The sequence below is a fragment of the Natrix helvetica genome, assembly GCF_964273705.1.
Source record: "Natrix helvetica genome assembly, chromosome: 4".
Lineage (NCBI taxonomy): Eukaryota > Metazoa > Chordata > Lepidosauria > Squamata > Natricidae > Natrix > Natrix helvetica.
The window spans coordinates 31,682,325-31,703,389 of NC_138550.1; the positions used below are offsets into that span (position 1 = coordinate 31,682,325).

The 21,065-nt window shown below is 37.9% G+C and overlaps 1 protein-coding gene and 1 gene segment (V, D, J or C); one reads left to right on the forward strand and one right to left on the reverse strand.

The window, feature by feature from the left end:
* Positions 1-7,546, forward strand: part of LOC309390886 (Ig kappa chain V-III region PC 3741/TEPC 111-like) — a 380,622-nt gene extending 373,076 nt beyond the window's left edge. The window contains exons 3-4 of the V gene segment in view: positions 3,366-3,506; positions 7,299-7,546.
* Positions 7,547-9,433: 1,887 nt separating this feature from the next.
* LOC309391714 (phospholipase A2-like) lies at positions 9,434-14,920 on the reverse strand (the record flags this gene model as incomplete). The annotated part of the gene is made up of 4 exons (XM_081952378.1): positions 14,640-14,920; positions 11,935-12,100; positions 11,245-11,351; positions 9,434-9,585 (listed from the first exon to the last, which is right to left on the reverse strand). Exons 1-4 carry the CDS (start codon positions 14,677-14,679, stop codon positions 9,434-9,436), a joined length of 465 nt encoding a protein of 154 aa, XP_081808504.1. The 5' UTR covers positions 14,680-14,920.
* Between the last annotated feature and the right edge of the window lie 6,145 nt (positions 14,921-21,065).

A 21,065-nucleotide genomic window follows, 5' to 3' on the forward strand; every position in this document is an offset into this window, starting at 1 on the left:
GTACAACTGAAAACTTAGAAAGATACAATATTTTAAAACCTCTCCAAGAATTGCAAAAACTAACTGCTTTGCTGCCATGTTCGGAACTGGAGTTTGGCAACCAGATTTGATTACCATAGCTGTAATCCACAGTGATCACTGGATTACAAATCAATAGAAGTGTCCCAATTTTAATGCTGATCTGGGAGCAAAAGGTTGATCATGTAGAACATGTCTACAAATTTAAATGACTAATCCAAGGTTAGTTTGCCAGTTGTGTACCCAACCAATGAGAAAAGGGCTTCTGATGTGGTAACAACTTGGCAGAAATCTTGTGGTGTAAGATTGTGGTGTTTATGAGACAGTAGGTACTTTCCAAAAAGATTGGTTCTTTTGATCAAGCTAGTGAGATTGCTTGCCATTATTGAAAAGATCTGACAAGGTTAGTAGATGGCTAGGAGAAGCATGTGTAACACTGTAATGTCTGCTATTATATCTAAAGGAAAATACATTAAAATTGCAAAACTCTCTGTTTTAAGTTCAGCTTGTGAGATAGGACCCATCAAAGGCAGGGAGACATGCAATTCTAAATATGATTTTCTTACTCGTATTGTATAATGAAGATTTATTTATAACCAAAAGAATGTTGTTTCTTTTTATTACATGAACAATATTTTTATTTTCTTGACTAATTGTTACCCGTCTTATCTTTAATTACAGTAATCCTCAACTTAGGACCACAATTGAGCCCAAAATTTATGTTGCTAAGTGAGAAATTAGTTAAGTGAGTTTTGCTCCATTTTACAACTTTTCTTGCCATATTTGTTAAGGGAATCACTGCAATTCTTTAATTAGTAACACTGTTGTTAAGTGAGTCTGGTTTCCCCATTGACTTTGCTTGTCAGGAGGTCGCAAAAGGAGATCACATGACCCCGGAACACTGCAAACGTCATAAAATGTGAGTCAGTTGTCAAACATCCGAATGTAAATCCCATGACCATGGGATGCTGCAAAGGTCATAAGTGTGAAAGATGATAATAAGTCACACTTTTCAGTGCCGTTGTAACTTTAAACAATCACTAAATGAACGGTTGTAAGTCGAGGACTACCTGTATTCCCTTTGGTCTATGCTTTTCTCTAAGTTTTTCTTATTTACTTCTATTTCACTCTTTTGCTTTGCTTGACCCTTTTTCTTTGAGCCGAATAGAGCTTCAGATTTATGCATGCCACAGCTCCTTATAGTTATTTACATGGCTTCTGCTCTGTTGGCTGCTGGGTAGGGAGTTGACATCATTCCTAGTTGCTCCTGGAAGACTGTAGCTCATTTGTGACTGCCAAAGGGACAGTTAATGGCTGCTGCTGTAGTCTGGCTCCTTCACTGCCTGTTTCTGGAGTGCCAGATATATATCAGCCCTCAGGACTACGGGGAAATTCTCACCACAACCTGGGCTCCCCTGCAAATGCTGGCACCTAGGTGATCCGGTTATGCTGTGGACCACTTAATGAACTTTCAGTTCCTGTATCTTTGGTGGCTGGGTTATCTTAGTCACAGAGTTTATTTGATATCCTCTTCTGATGCTTTGTCCCTGTCAAAGTTGTCTGCTTTTGTTTGCTGTCACTCAGTTGCTGCCTGACTGGCTATTTTATTCTGTTTCTGATTTCCTTTCTTCTTCTGTCTTCTTGCCTCTTTTCTCCTTTTTCATCTCCCTTCTGCAGTATTATCATCATACCATTTGCCTTAGAAATGGTAAGAATAAGGACCATAAAAGGAAGAGGCGAAGACCCACCAGTGCTTTATCTCCCAAATGCCCTTCCTTTCACGCTCTTTCCATGTCAAAGCTATACAGACGCTTTATTGTGTGGACTGGGTACATGTTTAAGTGCTCACAAATATAAATAAATGTTACAAGAACCACTAGCCAAGCAAGCTTCTCTCCTTCACTTTTATACTATACTGTCTTATACTATATCAAGTCTTTTGACTCTTAGTAGCTTTCAGCAAAACAGAAAACAAAAAACAACACAGCAAATACAAAATTGTCATCAACTCAAATGTTTTAACATAACACCTGTATTATAAATATATCTGTAATAAGATTCCATCTTAGAATCTTTTCTTCCAGCATGCTTGGAAGAAAAGATTGTAAGAAGGAATCTATATTTAGGAAGGAAAACCAAATTTACCCAGATTTAGTGAGTAGCCAACTGAAGAGTGTGTCATTTTATTCTTGAAGTACTTAGGGTTTGTCTATATCCTTTGGCACCTCCTTTCACTGAGATTATTTTGAATGAACAGCCATTATTTTTGTGTTCATATGATATTGGAAGCCAAGTTATTTTCTCTCAATGTCATCCCCATCTACATTTCTGTTTGCTGTTGTGTGTTTCCTAATCAACCATTAAACAATTAAGTACTATTTTAAGAAGACACTTTGGTGCCAGTTTGTGTCTTGGGGGTTACAATGATATGCTTCATATCCCTAGGCCTCAGATGGCTTAGGCCTTGACCACCAGTCTAATAAAAAATGATTTTATTTATTTATTAACTACATACCCTGCTTTTCATTTATGTGCTAAAGAAGCATAAAGGTAAAGGTTCCCCTTGCACATATATGCTAGTAATTCCTGACTCAAGGGGCTGGTGCTCATCTCCGTTTCAAAGCCAAAGAGTCAGCACTGTCCAAAGAAATCTCTGTGGTCATGTGGTCGGCATGACTAAATGCCAAAGGCACGCGGAACGCTGTTACTTTCCTACCAAAGGTGGTCCCTATTTTTCTACTTGCATTTATACATGCTTTCGAACTGCTAGATTGGCAGAAGCTGGGACAAGTAACAGGAGCTCACTCTGTTATGCAGCGTTAGGGTTTCGAACCACTGAACTGCCGACCCTTCTGATTGACAAGCTCAGGGTCTTAGCCCCTGAGCCAACACATCCCTTTTTCAAGGAAGCATACCTCCTCCTATTTTTCCCCTACAATAACCTTGTAAGGAAGCTAAGAGAAAGACCTGTTTTTGCCTCAATTAGCAAAGAGGGGCAGCCTTTTTCTTTCCTTTAGCATTGCTCTTTTTTTTTTTAGTTGGCAGGGAGTTAAAATGGTGGTAAGGAATACTAATGAAAGCATTAACCGTGGGTTCATTCTGGACTGTCCTAATTGGGTACTGTAGGTCAGTCCTGACAGGATGCATTAACTTCTTTTATATATGAACAAATATCAAAGCTCGAACAGAATGATACTTTCCATTTTTAACCACGTTCCGTTAGAGATAGGCTCAAGTAAGATGAGCCCACAGAAACATTTACAGTAGCAACATTTTACCATGTGGCCGTCCTTGTGTTTTATGTCGAATGCAGTACATTTCTGACTAGGGCATGAATTTCCCCTTAGGTTGGCTTGGTATAGAAGAATCCATTGGAACAATCATTGGTGTGGTGGCTGCTGGTATTGGAGGCCTGGTAGTTCTGATTGTAGTCTTAATTCCTCGACTGCGAAAGTGTCTTCCGTGTGCCAAAACAACAGCCCATGAAGGTAGAGTATGAAATGCATGATCATTTAATAAATTAAATGGTGTGTGCAATTCTAATAAATGCAGGGCATCTGTGTGGTCCAAGTGCACCCTTTTTCTTTTTGTTTGGCTTGTTCAGAATTGTCACCTAAAAAGTTGTGTAAACATATTTTTGTTGTTTCCTAAAGATGTTTTGCCCAGTTATAACAATCCAAGTGTAACATTATATGATATCTTTCACGTGAAGTGTTAATGAATACTAAAATATAGAAGCATGCCTTTACTTGGCTAGTCTATTTATTTATCCAAACCAATATTATTTATGAAATTTCTTCTCTGCTGAGCTGATGTCCTTTTTCCCCATCTATGTGTTTGTATAAACAAAGCCAGCATATCAATTTCCATCCTCCTTGCCAATCCCTTTACCATCTCTATTCTGAAATGTTTATCGTGTTTTGTAAGTGTGATTCTAATTATAACCAAGGTGATTGGTTTCCTTCCTCTGGCTTTGTTGCTATCTCCTTTCCAATTATCAGCCAGAAAGGAAAAGACCCAGTAATCAGGATCTAGCAGTAAATATGACTGGGTTTACTTTAAGGCTCAACATCCAAGGCGGCCTGCACTGGTTACCGGTTGTCTTCTGGGTGCGATTCAAGGTACTAATTATGACCTTTAAAGTGCTCCATGGCTTAGGCCCAGGGTACCTACGAGACCACCTACTGCCTCCAATAGCCTCCCACTGTCCAGTACGATCCCACAGAGTTGGCCTCCTCAGGGTGCCGTCGGCCAGACAGTGTCAGCTGGTGACCCCCAGGGGGAGAGCCTTCTCTGTGGGAGCGCCTTCCCACTGGAATGAGCTGCCCCCGGAGCTTCGCATAATCCCTGACCTCCGGTCCTTCCGACGCGCCCTAAAAAGTTGGCTTTTACAGCAAGCTGGCCTGGCCTGTTAATTTTATTTAATTTTTAAAATGTGTTATATAAATTGGATTTGTTTTTTGGACTGTTTCTAATTTCCTTTTAACTTTTGTACTATGTGTTTTTTAATGCTGTACGCCACCCTGAGTCCTTGGCAGAAGGGCGGCATATAAATCTAATAAATCCAATGCAATCCAATCCAACATATCTTCTCTAACCTGGATTGCCATCTGCTCCTCCTTCTACATGCATTTGGATATTCCCAAGTTGAAACAATGTGATTTTAAACATGTATAGGAAAATACCCTGATCAAAATTTGCTTTAGAAGGGGGCATAGTTTAATTAAATTGAACTATATACACTTATATGGGAATTGAAGTCAGGAAACCCAAATTCCAACAGATTCTCTGCCATTAAAGTTCTCAGGATGATTATCTTAGGCCTCTCTCTTCCCCCCACCCCCACCTTTTCCACCCAGCTGTTATTCTGAGAAAAAGTAATAAGGGGAAGGAATGCGATGCATGGCAGTTTAGATTCCTGAAATGAAATTTGAATAGAACTCTAACAAATAAATAACATACAATAAATTGGAAGGTTCATAGATTTTTTAAAAAGAATCTTTTCTTTTGAAATGTGCCCATCTGCCAAAGAAATAAAAAAAATTAAAAGCTAAGAATAAAATGGAGAGGTACAGAACAACTTGGGTATTTTGTAACTGAGAACCCCAATATGATCGCTTCTAATGATGAAAAAATCTCCATAGCCGCCATTTTAAGAGAGCATCCATAACATTCCAGAAGACCCCAACATTTTAAAGTTCTCGACGTTCCAAAGATGACTACATCCTTAATTTATATATGAGTAGATTATAATATATTTATTTTATTCTGTTCTAAGTTTGATTTTAAGTTAGTTGCAATTGTTTCTGTATGTATCTGTACCTCATTTATATAAATGGCTTTTTTGGGGGGGGGATATGTTTCATACTAGTTTGCATGCATTTTAAAATTGTTGACTGTTTAGAAAATATACTGCAGTTAAAAAGAAAAACATTCTGATATAATACCTTTAATATTAGAAAGCCTGAATATTTTGCACAGCACCCAAGCAACAAATTAAAAAAAATACTTGTATTTAAGAATGAAATGCTAAAATCACCTGTGCCAGGACCATTTTTTCCTATTCACTTATAAAATCAGCCAACCATAATAGTGTCACTATAATAACACTAGTGAAGACAGGTATTATTTGTCTTCAGTGATGGCTGGGTGAAGCTAGAAAATAAATTACTAGTGGGAAAAAGGCTCAAAGCGGCATTTTAAATAATCTTAAATATCTGGAAAGGATCGGACTCTAAAACAAACGGAGTTCATTAAGCAGGACTACCCATTGTTTAACTGTGGTTTATTGACTAAATGACAGCCGATTAAAGCATATTGCGGAGTTTAGAAATCAGCAATGACTGGATTTATAGAAACGTGGTAGCATCTTCTGGCTAGGAGTTTATCCAGGCATGTTAACATTCTTTTGTCAAAGGAGCTGCACTTCTGCAAAATCCTGATGAGCTCTGTAGGGGAGTTTGAAGCCTGCTGTGAAGGCATTTGTATTCAAGATCTTTTCATGTTATTCTGTATTTAGTTCCCAAAGAAAATAACTCTAAAAATATGCTGCATATTAAAAATAATTTTGAATGGTTTCTTTTGTTATTGCAACTGTTTTCATTCCATTTTTTAAAACGTGCCAATAAAATATTAGCAAAAGTTTTGAAGCGGAATAGAGGACCAATACAAACACACAAAATGCAATCAGATTGACATAGATTTAGTTCATGAATAACATGCATTTTGACGTATTTCCATTTATAATTGCTGGAGAATAACCAAGGATTAGTGTTTTAATGTCACAACTCAAATATGTTACTGCAATACATATTATCAGTGTGGGCTGTAGGCATTATACTTTAACTTAATTAGTGCATGATTAATCTGTTCAATAAATTACCATAATCTATGCTGATGGTCACTAACCTGGATGGCTTTAAAAGGAAATTGGAGAACAAGTCTCTTAAGAGCTATTACTCTTGAAGAGTCACTACTACCCTACAACCAAGGCAACACACTTTAGTATATCAGGTGCAAGTGGACAGTTGGAGAGAGGTCCATCTTCATGTTCTTCTAGGTGCTAAAATGCTTTTGGTTGGTCACTGCAAGAAACAAAATGCTGACCTGATCAAAACTATTACATTCTTAACCACAAGTCTTAGATCATAGTGGTACATGAATGGATAAAGGAATAGACAGACAGACAGACAGACATGACTGACAATTCATGTGTAAATGCTTTGGGTATTTCTAGATAGGCTTTGACTTGCTTTATTTGTAGAAATTGAATTTGTCTCTGACTAACACCATACCTGGCTTTCTTGCTTCTCTAATCTTTTCTCTTATAATAACCACAGAGAGAGGAAAGGCAAACTTGCTGCCCAATGTCTTTTGACTGACATTGATTCCTACATCTGGAAGAATTTTCAATTGATTTATATTGTTTGTCACTATTTTCACTTTACTGCTCATTTACTTTCTTCTTTTTCTTTCCCCTTCAGCATAATTTGGAGCAATGGACTAAAGAATAATATCAGCTATGACAAGAATTGCATAGTTAATCAATAGGAGCAAAACTATTGTTGTTCATGTATTTTATTTTTAAAAATAGAATAAAATGTTTTAGCATCATTTTAGATCATACGCCTTTTAAGAAAAATATAAAGTTTATTGATAGAATGAGTGTATCAAAAAAGTTTACAATTTTAGATTAATTTTAACCAATGGCTTACTTGTCAGTTACTTGTCAGTATGGACAATGGCCTTCTAGTCAATATAAGTTAATGATTTTATTACAGACTTTGAGTAAATGAGATTGGGAAACCAAGAAAGTGGTTTGAGGGGAAAGGGACAGAAGAAGGAGGAAGGAATAAGGACTGCACCCGTACTGCTTCTCTTCAGAGCATCCTCTTCTGCCATTGCATTTCTGACTACACTAGCAATCGGGGCATTTTTTATGAATGGATGTTCAATTCTGTACTATGCGGGTTACTATTTACACATTGTATAGGGCAAATGGAGTGAATATTGGGAAGAGGAGAATAAAACTTTCTGAAGAGTAAAATGTGCAAATAGTTTTCTAATTAAAGAATGCAGTTAGAAACTTGCAACAGATAGATTGGAACTAAATATCAATACGTACTTTGTGTCATATACCCTGTTTTCCCCAAAATAAGACCTCCCCGGATAATAAGCCCAATGAGGCTTTTGATCACATGCGCTAAAATAAGCCCTCCCCAAAAATATTGCAATACAGCAGCAGTCGTGAGGTGACCACACTCGCTGCCTCCTGAACCTAAAAAATAATAAGACCTCCCCAAAAATAAGGCCAAGTGCTTATTTTGGGGGAGGGAGAAAATAAGACCCTGCCTTATTTTTGGGGAAACACAATATTGATAGCTGAGGACTAGGATATTTTACCAAGGTAAACTAAAAAAAAATTGGAGCAAACCTGTAGGAAACCACAATGTTTGCAATGATCATCAGCAACAGCAACTTCATTTCTGCATAAAGGGGAAGAGGCTTGGGCATGATAGTCAAACAATGGCACCCATAGAAACCACATCGACATTAAAATGGGGATATATATGATGTGGTCATGCAAATGCTGCCAAAAACATCAGTTTAAAATAGTAATGACAGTTCATTAAGGGCATAAAATAGCAAAAAAAAAGTGACACAGTGTTAGGTTGAAAGAAAGGAAATAGGCCATGTGGTAATAAATTATAATTGGATAAAGCCAGTGTGAGAAAGCAAATATGCACGAAGGAAAGATTTATGTACTTATTTACATCTTGCCTTATTTTTATAAATAACTGAAGGTGGCGAGCATATCTCTTCTCACTTTTCCTAATTTCACAGTAAAGATTTTAGTTAAGTACATAGAAAATAAAAATGGATCCTAGTGTCATTCTATTTAGGTACTAGAATTTCCATGGGGTTAGATTCCTGCCTGTATCTTGGAAGTTGGCGGTTTAGAATCCAGCTTCCCCCTCCCCTGCCTGTTGTCCAGCCAGCTGCTATTCCAAGGAAAAATTCAAAAGAGAAAAAAGTTGGTCAACTAACCCCACCAAACTTTTCTCTGTAAATCTATTATGGGTATTTTCGGATATGACAGGATTCTAAGAACATCAATGGTCTCAGTGCCCAATGCAGCCACACACACACACACACACACACACACACACACACACACACACACACAAAATGTACTCTTTACAAGAGTTTTTTTTTTCCAAATCTATTAATGCACTCAATCATATGGACATTGCTGGATGTCAGCTACTGAAGGGCTGAACTGTCTGTCATTGTGACAGATACTTTGGTGACAATTATCATTCCTGATCATTTGGTTAGGTTGGCTAGGGATCTGTAGTTAAAAAGATTGTGAAGGTGCCACATTGCACCTGGCTATTTTGTCATCCTCCTGTAGATCTGTTTAGTTTCTAGTGAGCCTTCTTAAATTTACTGTACAAAACCATATCCCAGGGAAAATGAATCATTCATTAACGAGAAAGCACTATTCTCTTAGTTTTGCACTGAAGTTACATGACAGTCTCAATTCTTTTTTTTGTCTTGCACTCTACAGATTTCCATTGCTGTTTTATATTGTTTTCTTCCTTAACTTCTTTTTAAAAAAGATTTGATATTTGTATCAAATATTGTTTTTCTAAACAGAATGGAATCATATGGTGAATATATATTTTATCATGTTAGCTTCTTAAACTGGTCGATGTACTTTAGTAACACAAATATTCATGTGCACATTTTCTAAACCTACAGCATATATTTCTAAATAAATAATTCTGCAATAGTGGAGCCACTCTGTATCTGGCTGATGACTTGTAGCCTTCAGGTTGAAAAACGTGCAAATAAACACCCTAATATTAAAAAAAACCCTCAACAATTTTAAATTGTTTATTATAAAAATCTATTAATTCCAATAGCCACATGAAGGATATATTTGGCCACAAAGATAATTTGGCCAGAAGATGTAGCGCTTATTGAATGGCGCAAATCTCCAACACCAAGCTGCTTCTCTGTCGCACTGGCAAATTATCCTTTGACATCTGTCTAGAACAGCATCTGAAAAAAAGGAATGAAGAAGTTACTACTGCTAGTTATGATGAAGTAGAGCACAAAAACAAAATAGTCCTACTTATCTATGAAACTGGCATTTATGAAGATATATATGGCAATATTAAAAGATAAAGGATTGTTCTGTTTGAAACTTTTTTTGAACACCTCAAAATGGTTAAAATAAAATTCATACTGCTTGAAGGCCATTTTTGGACATTTAAAAACAAAAACAAAATCCATGATAGGGAATTAAAGCATTGCCTGGGTTTAACAAGTGTGCATTAACCCACTATATCTTACAATTGCATAATATGTATTTATCAATTTATATGTTAAAAGAATGCCTATGTCACAAACATCCTCTTTTAAAACAAACATTTTTCTAGGCCCTTCTGTGAAAAGTCAGCTTGCAATTTAAGAATCAAGAGAGTCATTCTGAGAGCAGTGTCTCAGCACAGGGGACTCTCCAAAAATCGAAACTTCTTAGTAATATAAAAGAAGACACCTCTTTCACTAAATAGGCAAAGGATTCCTAATCCTTGCTGCTCTTCTATGCTCTGAGGTAAAAAAAAACCTGTACTTTTTAAGGAATCCACAGTCATGGTACTGTTACAAATAATGGTACAGTGGTTAGAATGCAGTATTGCAACTAACTCTGCCCACAGCTAGGAGTTCAATCCTGACCAGCTCAAAGTTGACTGAGCCTTCCATCCTCCCGCGGTCAGTAAAATGAGGACGCAGATTGTTAGGGGCAATTTGCTGATACTATAAACAGCACAGGGGGTGCTGTAAAGCATTATGGAGTACTCAATAACTCTAAGTGCTATTGCTATTGCTGTTATCGTGGCTGATGATCAAGAGCTGCCCTTTATGTTGAGAAGGGCTGGGGTTTTGCAAAGTTTTCAGGACTGGTTTGTTTTTTGAAAAGTTTGAAGTGTACCCTATAATTTCAATATGTCATCAACCTCAAAGAAACAACACTGCATCACTATTTTTAGCTATCACAGTCAAGTGGTGGCTACAATGAATGGCTTGCATCCCTAAAAACGCCGGATTTTGTCCACCTGTGTTTTATGAATTGCAACGTATAAAATCTGTAGCAATTCAACACTGTTTATATATCTTACATATTAAGATTTCTGTCCAAAACTTTACCCTTCCATCTTCAAACTAACCACAGACCTTGGAAAACTGACAACATGCTACAAACAGCTTGAGTAAAAATACATGGCATTAAGCACAAGACAGCATATATCTGTATTCGATATTCAATATAGCCATTTTTCTCACCACTAGTCTCCACAAAAAGATTGAAACCGCTTTAAAGACATACATATGAACTTTCTAATTAATTAAAATATCCAGCATCAAAATCAATACCCTTTCACAATCACTTTAAACCAGAGAAACACTTAATTCAATTACTATTACATTGCATTTTTATAAGCTGAATCCTCAGGCAGCTATGAGAAATTGTGTTAGTATTAAAGTTGTTTAAAACAAAGTCTGCTTAGAACAGCGTTATAAACCTTCCAAGATCTTTGAGAAAACCAATAGGACCTTCTGAAATTAAAGTTGAATTTTTCATCTCTAGAACATCTGTATGTACATTGTGCCTTCTGAGATAAGATAAATAAAAATAATGACATTCAAGTTGTACCTTACCGCATATCACAGTATTGTCCTGACAAGTCCACTTATATCTGTCTGTTATAGGATGACAGCCTTGTCGTTGTGCAAAGTCATAACAGCAGTCATGTCTATGGCAGCACCTTTCAGCAACAAAGGCTCATTAATATCATTGACGTGAGGCTTGAACATCAAGCAGAATGCGCGGCACTGTGAAACTCTATCTCTAGTTTTACAGTGCTCTGGTACGTGCGAAATGTATAAACCCTGTCAAGTACTTCCATAAAGCTCATTAGTCTGGATATTTTAAGTAACCACTTCTCTGAAGTTTCTTAGGAAAACATAGCAATAGTGGTTTAATGTTCACAAATATATATTGTGTATATATGTAGGGTGAAAACATAATAATTCAAAATAAATACCTTTCTAGTTCCACTGCAACAAGAGATCACATGGTCATACCTTTTCTCTATTGCCTTCTCAATTTAGCAACATTATGATATCATCTAGCATAATAAAGGACAGGGTTTGTACTAATCATATCATGTTACTGCTCTGAGTACTCACAATTATTTTGTTACTTGCTCTCCTTTTTCTTATTATATTATACTATTATTTTTCCATATGTTCTTATCTCAAAGTAAATGTATTAGACAGATGGGATTAATTCTATTGAAGAATGTAATGGAAATATGAACTCAATAGAGAAAGAAATGGCGTACGTACCAATCTGTTGCATCCTTGGGCCAACCTCTTCCTCCTGGACCACAATAGCACCCGTAACCTACATAGGCCAAAGAAAATCGGCTTGTACCACATTTTAGGGCTCCGTATAATTCAATGAGTCCTCTTTTAGTCACAAAATGGTTTTTTCCAAGAACACCATTCCATACTGCAAAGGCAGAAATTAAGATTTTACTGCATTTGAGTAGGTCCGTACAATAATAATAATCTCTTTTTACACAGTCTGCTTCTGCAATTATACAAACATTGTATCTGTGCTTGGCTGGAGTGTTGGGTAGCTGTTAAAGTAGAGGAAGTTTAGATTAAACTTTGGGTTGCTGTACCCCTCAATACTGCTCAAGGCTTCAAGCAAGCCTGCATGCAGAAAGTAGCATAGCAACATTACAATTTTGGAGGAACCAACTTCTTACATTCCATGCAATAGCTTTCAATGAACTCCCTTCCTGCACTAGAGGGTGAAAGATGAACAGGGTTGAAAGCATTCCTTATAGGCAATATAAATATATTGTTTATCTCAGAACATTTGCTATGAACTATGTGTATTAATTTTAGTCTGTACAGGTGTCAAGAAATATGGAAATTAAAACCATGTTGGGAATGCAGCAAGTGAATGGGAAACACAACAAAAGTAGAATGGGCAAGCTGTCAACTTACTGATTTGAATAGGATTATTTGCCAGTTATCTTGGGCACATTTTCAAGACAAAAACGAAACTCCAAACTGAAGAATTGTTTTAAAATTCACTTGCTTTTTTTCTCCCAGATTTATCAAATATGCATGCCTGAAAATATCATATTCTCTTTTTATTACACAGTATTCAACCTTAACTATATATTTGTTGTAAGAAGAAAATTAAAAACTTAGTAGAGATTGCAACCTCTGAGTCATAACAGGCAAGGATACGCTTAAACAGAAACAGTCTACTGCTACTTCAAATATATAAACATTAAAACATATGTTTGTGTGTGTGTGTGTGTAGGCTGCAGAATTCCTCAAGTCACAGAGAAAACACTTCTATCTCATTGATAGAAAAATACATGTGTTTTGTGTATGGATGTGTATAGAATCTCAGAGCCTACAAAAAATATTTCAATAGAAGTTTATTAAAAGAATTATATCAACATTAAGATAAGCAAAGTGATAAATTATTAGTAATGAATTCAATCTGTGAATTTGCAGATTGCAAATCATAGCTTTTGACCCCAAAGAAATTAAAAACAAACTAAGGGTGAATTTCATCTTTTTTTTAATTGATTCCTGCCACCCATCAGTTAAATTCAAAACCAAGTATTTCAAAATGGTTTCAATCACATTTTATATCCTGAGTGTAGTTTCAAAATTGGCTATTGTGTTACAGTATTTATTCAGCAAGGCAGTTTTGTTGAAACCTTAGAAATTTAAGAATGCACATAAAGCCTTGTGTTTTCTTTGTGTATTCATGTGACAAGTTTGACAGCCCTGCGCTAGGGATCCCAACAACTGTCGATGCAGCTGTGTTCTGAAGCTCCAAATACTCTTCAAGGGTAGCCCCATGTAAAAGGCACTGCAGCAATCCATGTGTGAGATGACCAGGGCTTCAATGACTGAGTAACCATACTCCCAATTCAGGAAAGGGCACAACTGGTGCAGTACACAAAGTTCTGCAATGGGTCTCTTAGCCACAACTGCCAGCTACTCATTGAGCAGGAGTCATGAGTCCAGGAGAACCCCCAATTGTGCATGGGGTTTGTCTGGGGGAGTACAGCCTCATCCAGAACTAAAGATGTTAAAGTCCCAAAACTAGAAGCTCCTCATTTTACAGGGTTCATTAATCTGCATGCAAGTTCTACATTGTGAAACAATGCTTCTAATATCTGAAAGCAACTACTATCATTATTTAAATCAGTGGTAGTCAACCTGGTCCCTATCACCCACTAGTGGGCGTTCCAGCTTTCATGGTGGGCGGTAGGGGTTTGCTGTAACTCTGCTTTATAAATTTTATAAAGTAAAGTTACTTCCCTACTTTATAAATCACCATTACTGTGGAACCGGTGAGCAGTTAGAACATTTTACTACTAACAGAGATACAAAAGTGGGTGGTAGATATAAAAAGGTTGACTACCCCTGATTTAAATCAACATTTTTTTCTGCTGACATTTGTTTGCTCCATTTCAGCCTACACATGAAATAATTTTTTCTACAGAAACATCACCGTAGGAGGATGGAAAAACAGGTAAAGTGATATTTAAAGCATCCCAAACACATACACAAAAAAAGTGGAAGAGATATTCAACCATGAGAATTGTTATTTGCCCTTGTGCTGAATTACCTATTGAACTAGTTCCACCAAAGTGGTTTTAATTGTCTAATAAAATGTTTAGGTTTGACACCCACTTAACTGGAATACGCACAATCTTCAAGATACAAGTCTTTATCGCTGTTTGCCGGTTTTCACACAAATAAAACAAACGTACCTATTCCTTTATTATTTAAATGCTCAAACAAGTTATTATGACATCATTCTTTTCATGACTGAGGACACTATTAAAAAGTGTGCTATCCACGTCTTTCTTGTTTCACTTGAAGGCAGCACTTTAAGACTCACATAATACATCGTCAACATTAAGTGAGGAAAACAGAAGGGGAAAAGGGTCAGCGTTTCTTTCAGGCCAGCATCTACCATCATTTAAAGTTTCATTTGCACTCACCTGCATGAAACAGCAGCAGTGTCACCAGCTGGCGTACCATGTGGAGATCGTATCACTCCACTGTGTCTGCAACACCTACAGTCTATTTAGACTCTTCCTGTAGTTCTGCTGTCCGACTGAGCCAGTTAATGGGTGTGTATAAACAATCTTACTGCTCCTTTATAGTCTACTCAGAACTAAAGGTATGAATGCATACATTTCAAACACTTCCTTCTGAGCAAAGAGATCGTTATTCAGAGGCTTGTGAAAGGAGAGTTATCTGATGCCAGGGCTTCTATTTGCAGATTGTTCCTTTCATCAAGTCTCGGTAAAAAGGAATTTGACTGAATCTGCTGGACAGGTCGAGATATTACACCCACAAAACTGGTGTTCTTTTCCTAAGCTTTTGTTTGCAGTCCCTAACTGACCTCACAATTTGTTTCACAGATCTTAGTATTAAAGACTTAGTTCTAGTAACTGGTATATTGGCAGCATTTAAACTAAAGAACTATTAAAATAAAGTTCCTTTGTCTTAATGCTTGAGATTTTAGCAAGCTGTTTAAAATGAAAAACATGCAGTAGTTCAAAATCTGGCAATTTTAGATTTCCCAATATATCTGTGGCCCAACTTTATCTAGCAACTCCTTGAAACGCCTGACTTTTATTTGGGACTGTCCTTCCTCCATGATAGTCATTTTGTGAAAGGACAAGATCTCTTCCATGACAGACATCATAAAGGTCCATATGATTGAGTGTTCCAGTCTCATCTGTCCTGCAATGAAGCTGACAATGTATATCCCCATCTACTCATTGGCGCCAGCTATCTGTAATCCATGAACTTTAGCATTCTTCAAATTGAATTATTATTTATTGTTTAAATAAGTCATTTAAAGGTACTAAATAAAGTAGAATTAATCTACTTGATTAATTAAATAGAAAGGAAAAATGCAGTTTTAAAACTGGTGATCGTCTGCTTCTGTCCTGGTTTAATAACCCTCACAGTGGGTCTTCGACAACTCGGCATGGCCAACTTGACACAGCCAACTTACCAATACCTCTGCCAACTCAGTGCTGTCAAGTTGTCGCAAGACAACTAAACTGTGACAATTCACTGTGTAGACAACTCGTTGCAGGTAGCCAGAGGGAGAGGCAGGCGGACGAGCAAGCAGGTGGCCATAGTGCAGTGCGGTGGTGGTGACCAGGGACAAAGCATTTTCACACACACCACTGTTTCTGAAGGCTGTTTAGTGGCAGTGGTGTTTGGGATGTTTGGGCCAGCAGTGGTGGGAAGGACAGGTGAGAGCAGATGCAGGGCGTATCTAATTTTCATACTACCCAAGAGATCGGTGCTGCAGCAGCAGCAAGGGGTGTGAAAATGATAGACGCCTGGCCCCTACCACCCACCCACCACCCCCAAATGGCCCAAACATCGCCACTACGTCCAAATGGCCTATGGCAGCAGCAGTGATAGCGTGTGTGTGAAAATGCGAAGTGCGCAGCTGCCACTCTACGCTTTGCCCACCCACTCACCTGTCTGGCTGTCCCTCTAGCTGCCTGTGCCGAGTTGTCCCCACAGTGTATTGGCCATGGTGAGATGTCTTGTGACTTGGCAGGGGTGAGTTGGTAAAAAGACTTGGCAGTGGTGAGCTGGCCGCATTGAGTTTGCAGCACTGAGCTGCCTGCTCCAAGTTGTCACATTCCACCTCACAGTAGTAGACATGGCTTAAAAGAATTTTAAAATCAGATTGTTAGGGTTGTGTATAAAAACAGTAAGTAACCTGTCATCTGAAATTATTATCATATGGGTTTTTACTGGCAACAGGCAATTTGCAATTGCGCACACCTCCCCAAGCTCTTTGTGGAACTATCCTAAACTCTGCCTTTCAATTACAGGAAAGAAATACTCAAGGATGTGTGTGTGTGTGTGTGTGTGTGTATACAAAACAAAGCTGGGAACTCTTGCCATGACTTGACCCCAAGAAAACAATAATTTCCTTATGTAACTTAGAATGTGACGCCTATATGTTGAATTATCAAGCCTTTTGATACATGAAGCTAACTCATATAAAAACGCTGGGAAAACTAAAATTATTGCAAAAGGGGAAGGATTTGCATTATAAGTACAAACCAATTTACTAGTTCTTTGCTCCCTACAATGTAGCCTTACAAATTTTCTCAGAAAATAAAATTGATTACTAATTACAGGCTAGTTCTTTGGCACTTCCTTAGGCAAATAGTAAGTAAATAATAAAACAATAAATAAATTCTAATAAAACAATAATTGGTAACTAGTTATGTCCCTCATAGCAAAGAGACTTGCCTCCCCATGGCACTGGTAATATGTTCTCTAAATTCCCAAAATGTTGACCAGTCCCCAAAGTTGATATCTCTGAACTAGATGCAATAAGACGACAATGAAGGAAACAAAGAGAAAGATGCAATTTTAAAAACATTCATATGTCCATGCACACAAAAGAGAATATTTAGGAGTAGAATGGACAGGCTGGAAAACGAGACAGAAGAATTCAGCCTGCTTACAGTGCAATTGAGTTCTGCTTGAAAGCCATTGTAAGAAGTGGGTTGGTTATCTAATAACCTCTATATGCATCTATCTGCCTTCTAAAACTGTTCATGTGAATGGACTGAGTGTGGGAAGCAAATTGATGTTATATTAAATACTGCAAAAAATAAAGTATTAAGAACAAAATATCAAAGGTAGGAGGGTATAGCCCTGAGATGGCAAACCTATGGCACACGTGCCAGAGGTGGCACGCAGAGCCCTCTCTATGGGCCCGCACGCCATCGGCAGCTGCTCTTCCGGTTCCATTGCACGCATGTGCGCCAGACAACTGCTCCCTTCTAGGTTCCGGTGCTCCAGTGAGCACACACAGAGTCCGGTTTCAGCACTGGGCGCTGAAAAGGTTATCTATCACTGGTATAGCTTGTTTCTTTTTATCATCTCACAATGCAGAATTCAGAATAATGAATTTTAAACCATTTACCGTATTTTTCGGAGTATAAGACACACCGGAGTATAAGACGCACCAAGATTTTGAAAAGGCAAATAAAAAAAAGTTTTTGCACTGTGCAGAACTCCCAAAAACGGCCCGTTTTTCACGAAAACAGGTCTGTTATTTTTCAAAAAAATAGGGCATGAATAACCTTTAGGAGGCTTATAGAGTGCTCCTGGGGGCGGGGCAGGGGGTAAAATTGAGCAAAAAAATGCCCTGTTTTTCGCTCATTTCTGCCCTCCCCAGCCCCCAGGAGCTTTCTGAAAGCCTCGTAAAGGCTATGCACTGCCATTTTGGTGAAGGCAGGGCACAGTTTCAGGAGGCAAAAACTCCTGTATTCAGTGTATAAGACGCACCCAGATTTTCAGCCTCTTAAACTCCGAAAAATACAGTAACTGAATCTTTGGAAAGTGAGTATCTCAGATGATGGTTTCTCTACAATGTTTGGGCTGCCATGCCTTGATCAATAACATGGACATGATGTTCTGTAAACTAGTACACTTACAATGCACATTCCCAAAACCGTTGACTCATCCCACCTGACAAAATGAGTGTGCATGTTGTCACCCTCAAGATTTGGATAAAACTTGTATTACAAGTTCTGCCTGCCTTAGTGGGCCTTACTTTTCCTACGGGAAAACCTGCCTGCCATGTCTCCTAACTACCAGCTTCCAGTTCATGCTTCATTAACCTAGCGAAAGGAATGCCTTCAAAGGAAATCTTGCTGGCATACTGCTCACACAGGATTTGCTGGATTAACATACCTCACGGCTTGCTAGAACGCCATGTGCATGGCTGATTAAGCCCTAAGTGAAAAGAAAACTTATAAGGCTTTTCAGTGTGTTTATAAATAATTTTCAAAAAATACTTGCAATCGTATCTTTAGCAGCCTAATGAGGAGAATGCTTTGCAGACAACCAAATGTATACAAATATATGTGAACAAGGCATGGGCACTGGGTGTGGGACCCTTAAAATGGAGGTGCATATTTTTTGTGTGAAGTAAGGGAAAAAGGTGTTTGTTAATTCAAAGAGCAATAAAAACTCACTTTGAAACAGAAAGTGAGAATCAATCTGCTGTTTTTCCGCAAGGTGTATAGACAGGCAAGCATATTGACATCATTCTGAAAGTATTTGAGATCTGCAGTTAATAAAAAAAAATGTGAAGAAACTGTATATTGGTTTTATATTATATGATCAGAAATTTAGCACCTAGAAAGACTGGTAGAATCACTGATCCATTAGGATTGGAGAACCAATTGCCCATATAAGTGATGGACTGCTCTAAAGTTTGATAAACTGCTTAACAAATTCATTAGGCCCCTTAGTTTGTCCACTCACACACACTAATATTGCCAAAATTGGCAGAGTGGTTTAGTTATACTCATAGGGTCAATTGCCCACACTGAACAAATTTAAGTGCATGATAACCATGCATAATACAGGTCAGGATAATTAAACTCTTTTCAGTAAAAACTGTTTCATGTTTTCCCATGGCAACTCATCTATTGGAAATGTGAACATTTTAAATATGCCCAGTTGTGTAAGCTGCCACAATCTTTAAATGGATTAACAGTACATGTGCATTTTAAAATAACATTTAGAGCTATTTGAGTACACTTTACAGAGGCCTCATGATTACATTATGTATAACATGTACAATGTGATATAAAAATTAAGGAATCCATATCCTTGTTATAATCAGCTATTTTAGGTTTCAAAAATGCCTGTATTCCATCTCTAGTTACACTACGGGAAAAGATTAAGGCCATTAATGTTGACAAATGGCTACTGCTCTTTAACAAGTTATATATTAACACTAGGGGTCGTGGTGGCTCAGTGGCTAAGACGCTGAGCTTGTTGATCAGAAAGGTAGGCAGTTTGGCAGTTCGAATCCCTAGCACCGTGTAACAGAGTGAGCTTCCGTTACTTGTCCCACCTTCTGCCAACCTAACAGTTCAAAAGCATGTAAAACTGCAAGTAGAATAATAGGGACCACCTTTGGTGGGAAGGTCACTGCATTCTATGCGCTTTCGGCATTTAGTCATGCCGGCCACATGACCATGGAGACATCTTCGGATAGCACTGGCTCTTCGGCTTTGAAACGGAGATGAGCATTGCCCCCTAGAGTTGGGAATAACGAGTACATATGTGCCAGGGGAACCTTTACCTTTATATTAACACTCATTGATGCAATCTACTTGGAAGACTCTGGCCCAATGCCAGAGCAAAGGTGTGTCCTTGCACCCTTATTGTTCTATTTCTATATTAATACCCTAGCCAAGACTCTCCAAAGACCACATTCCCACCTGCTCATGTTGGTGGAGCAATCCTGATGGATGCATTGCTTTTATCATATAACCAAGTCAGTTTTAGGAGGATCTTGTAGAGTCTCACCCAATATTGCAGAGAAAATATACATGAATTATCTACCAAAAGGCAAACTTAATGTACTTGGCTCCCCCAAAAGGTCTAACATGAATAATTGATTGACTGACAGACATTTAGATAGAACAAACTGTTTCAAGTATCTTGAAGCCTAAAAGCCTACATAGAATGTGCAGTGTTTTATCCATTTATATTATTTCATTTAGAAGCTGCTCCAATGACTCAAAGCTCAGCAGCTGTCCTATGCTTTCCCTACTTACAAGGGGAAAGATTCATAGATTTATATTAAAATGAAAAAATGGTACCCACTATTATAGTTCCAGGCAAAACCATTGGTACATCTTTATGATGCACAACTTCAATGGTGGGATTCAATTTTTTTTACTACCGGTTCTGTGGGTGAGGCTTTCTGAGCATGGTGTGGCTTTGTGGGCGTGGCTTTGTGGGCGTGGCAGGGGAAGGATACTGTAAAATCCCCATTCCCTCCCCACCCCATTAACCTGCTATCCAGGTTCCTGTTCAGGGCAACAAAAGAAGATCAGCTGGGAAGCAGCGGGGGCAGGGCCAGACTATTTGTCGGTTCTCCAAACTACTCAAAATTTCTACTACCGGTTCTCCAGAACCTGTCAGAACTGCTGAATACCATCTCTGCACAACTTGATCCTTTTCCCAAGTAGAATCAAACTAACATCATTGGAATGATTTTTATAGCTGTTTAGATGTGTATCAAATTCTACCTTTGTGGCTGGAGATTGGCTATCCAAGGGTGGGAACAAGAGCTGACTAGTAATTGCCAACTACTGGTTAAAGAATAAAGTCTTCCTAGCAGGCCTAGTCTCACGTATAATCTCCAATAACAATCTAGGTGGGCTATATTTTTCTTGGAAAAGAGAAAATGGTACTAGTATTACTGATGGAATTCTCTGAACCTGAGGATAAAAATAGAGATTTTCAAAATATTGCAAAATAAAAACATATAGCTATTTTTGTGGTTTTGGATAAATACTGGTATCTCCCCATTAAACCAAGACCTACAAATAAAAGTTAGT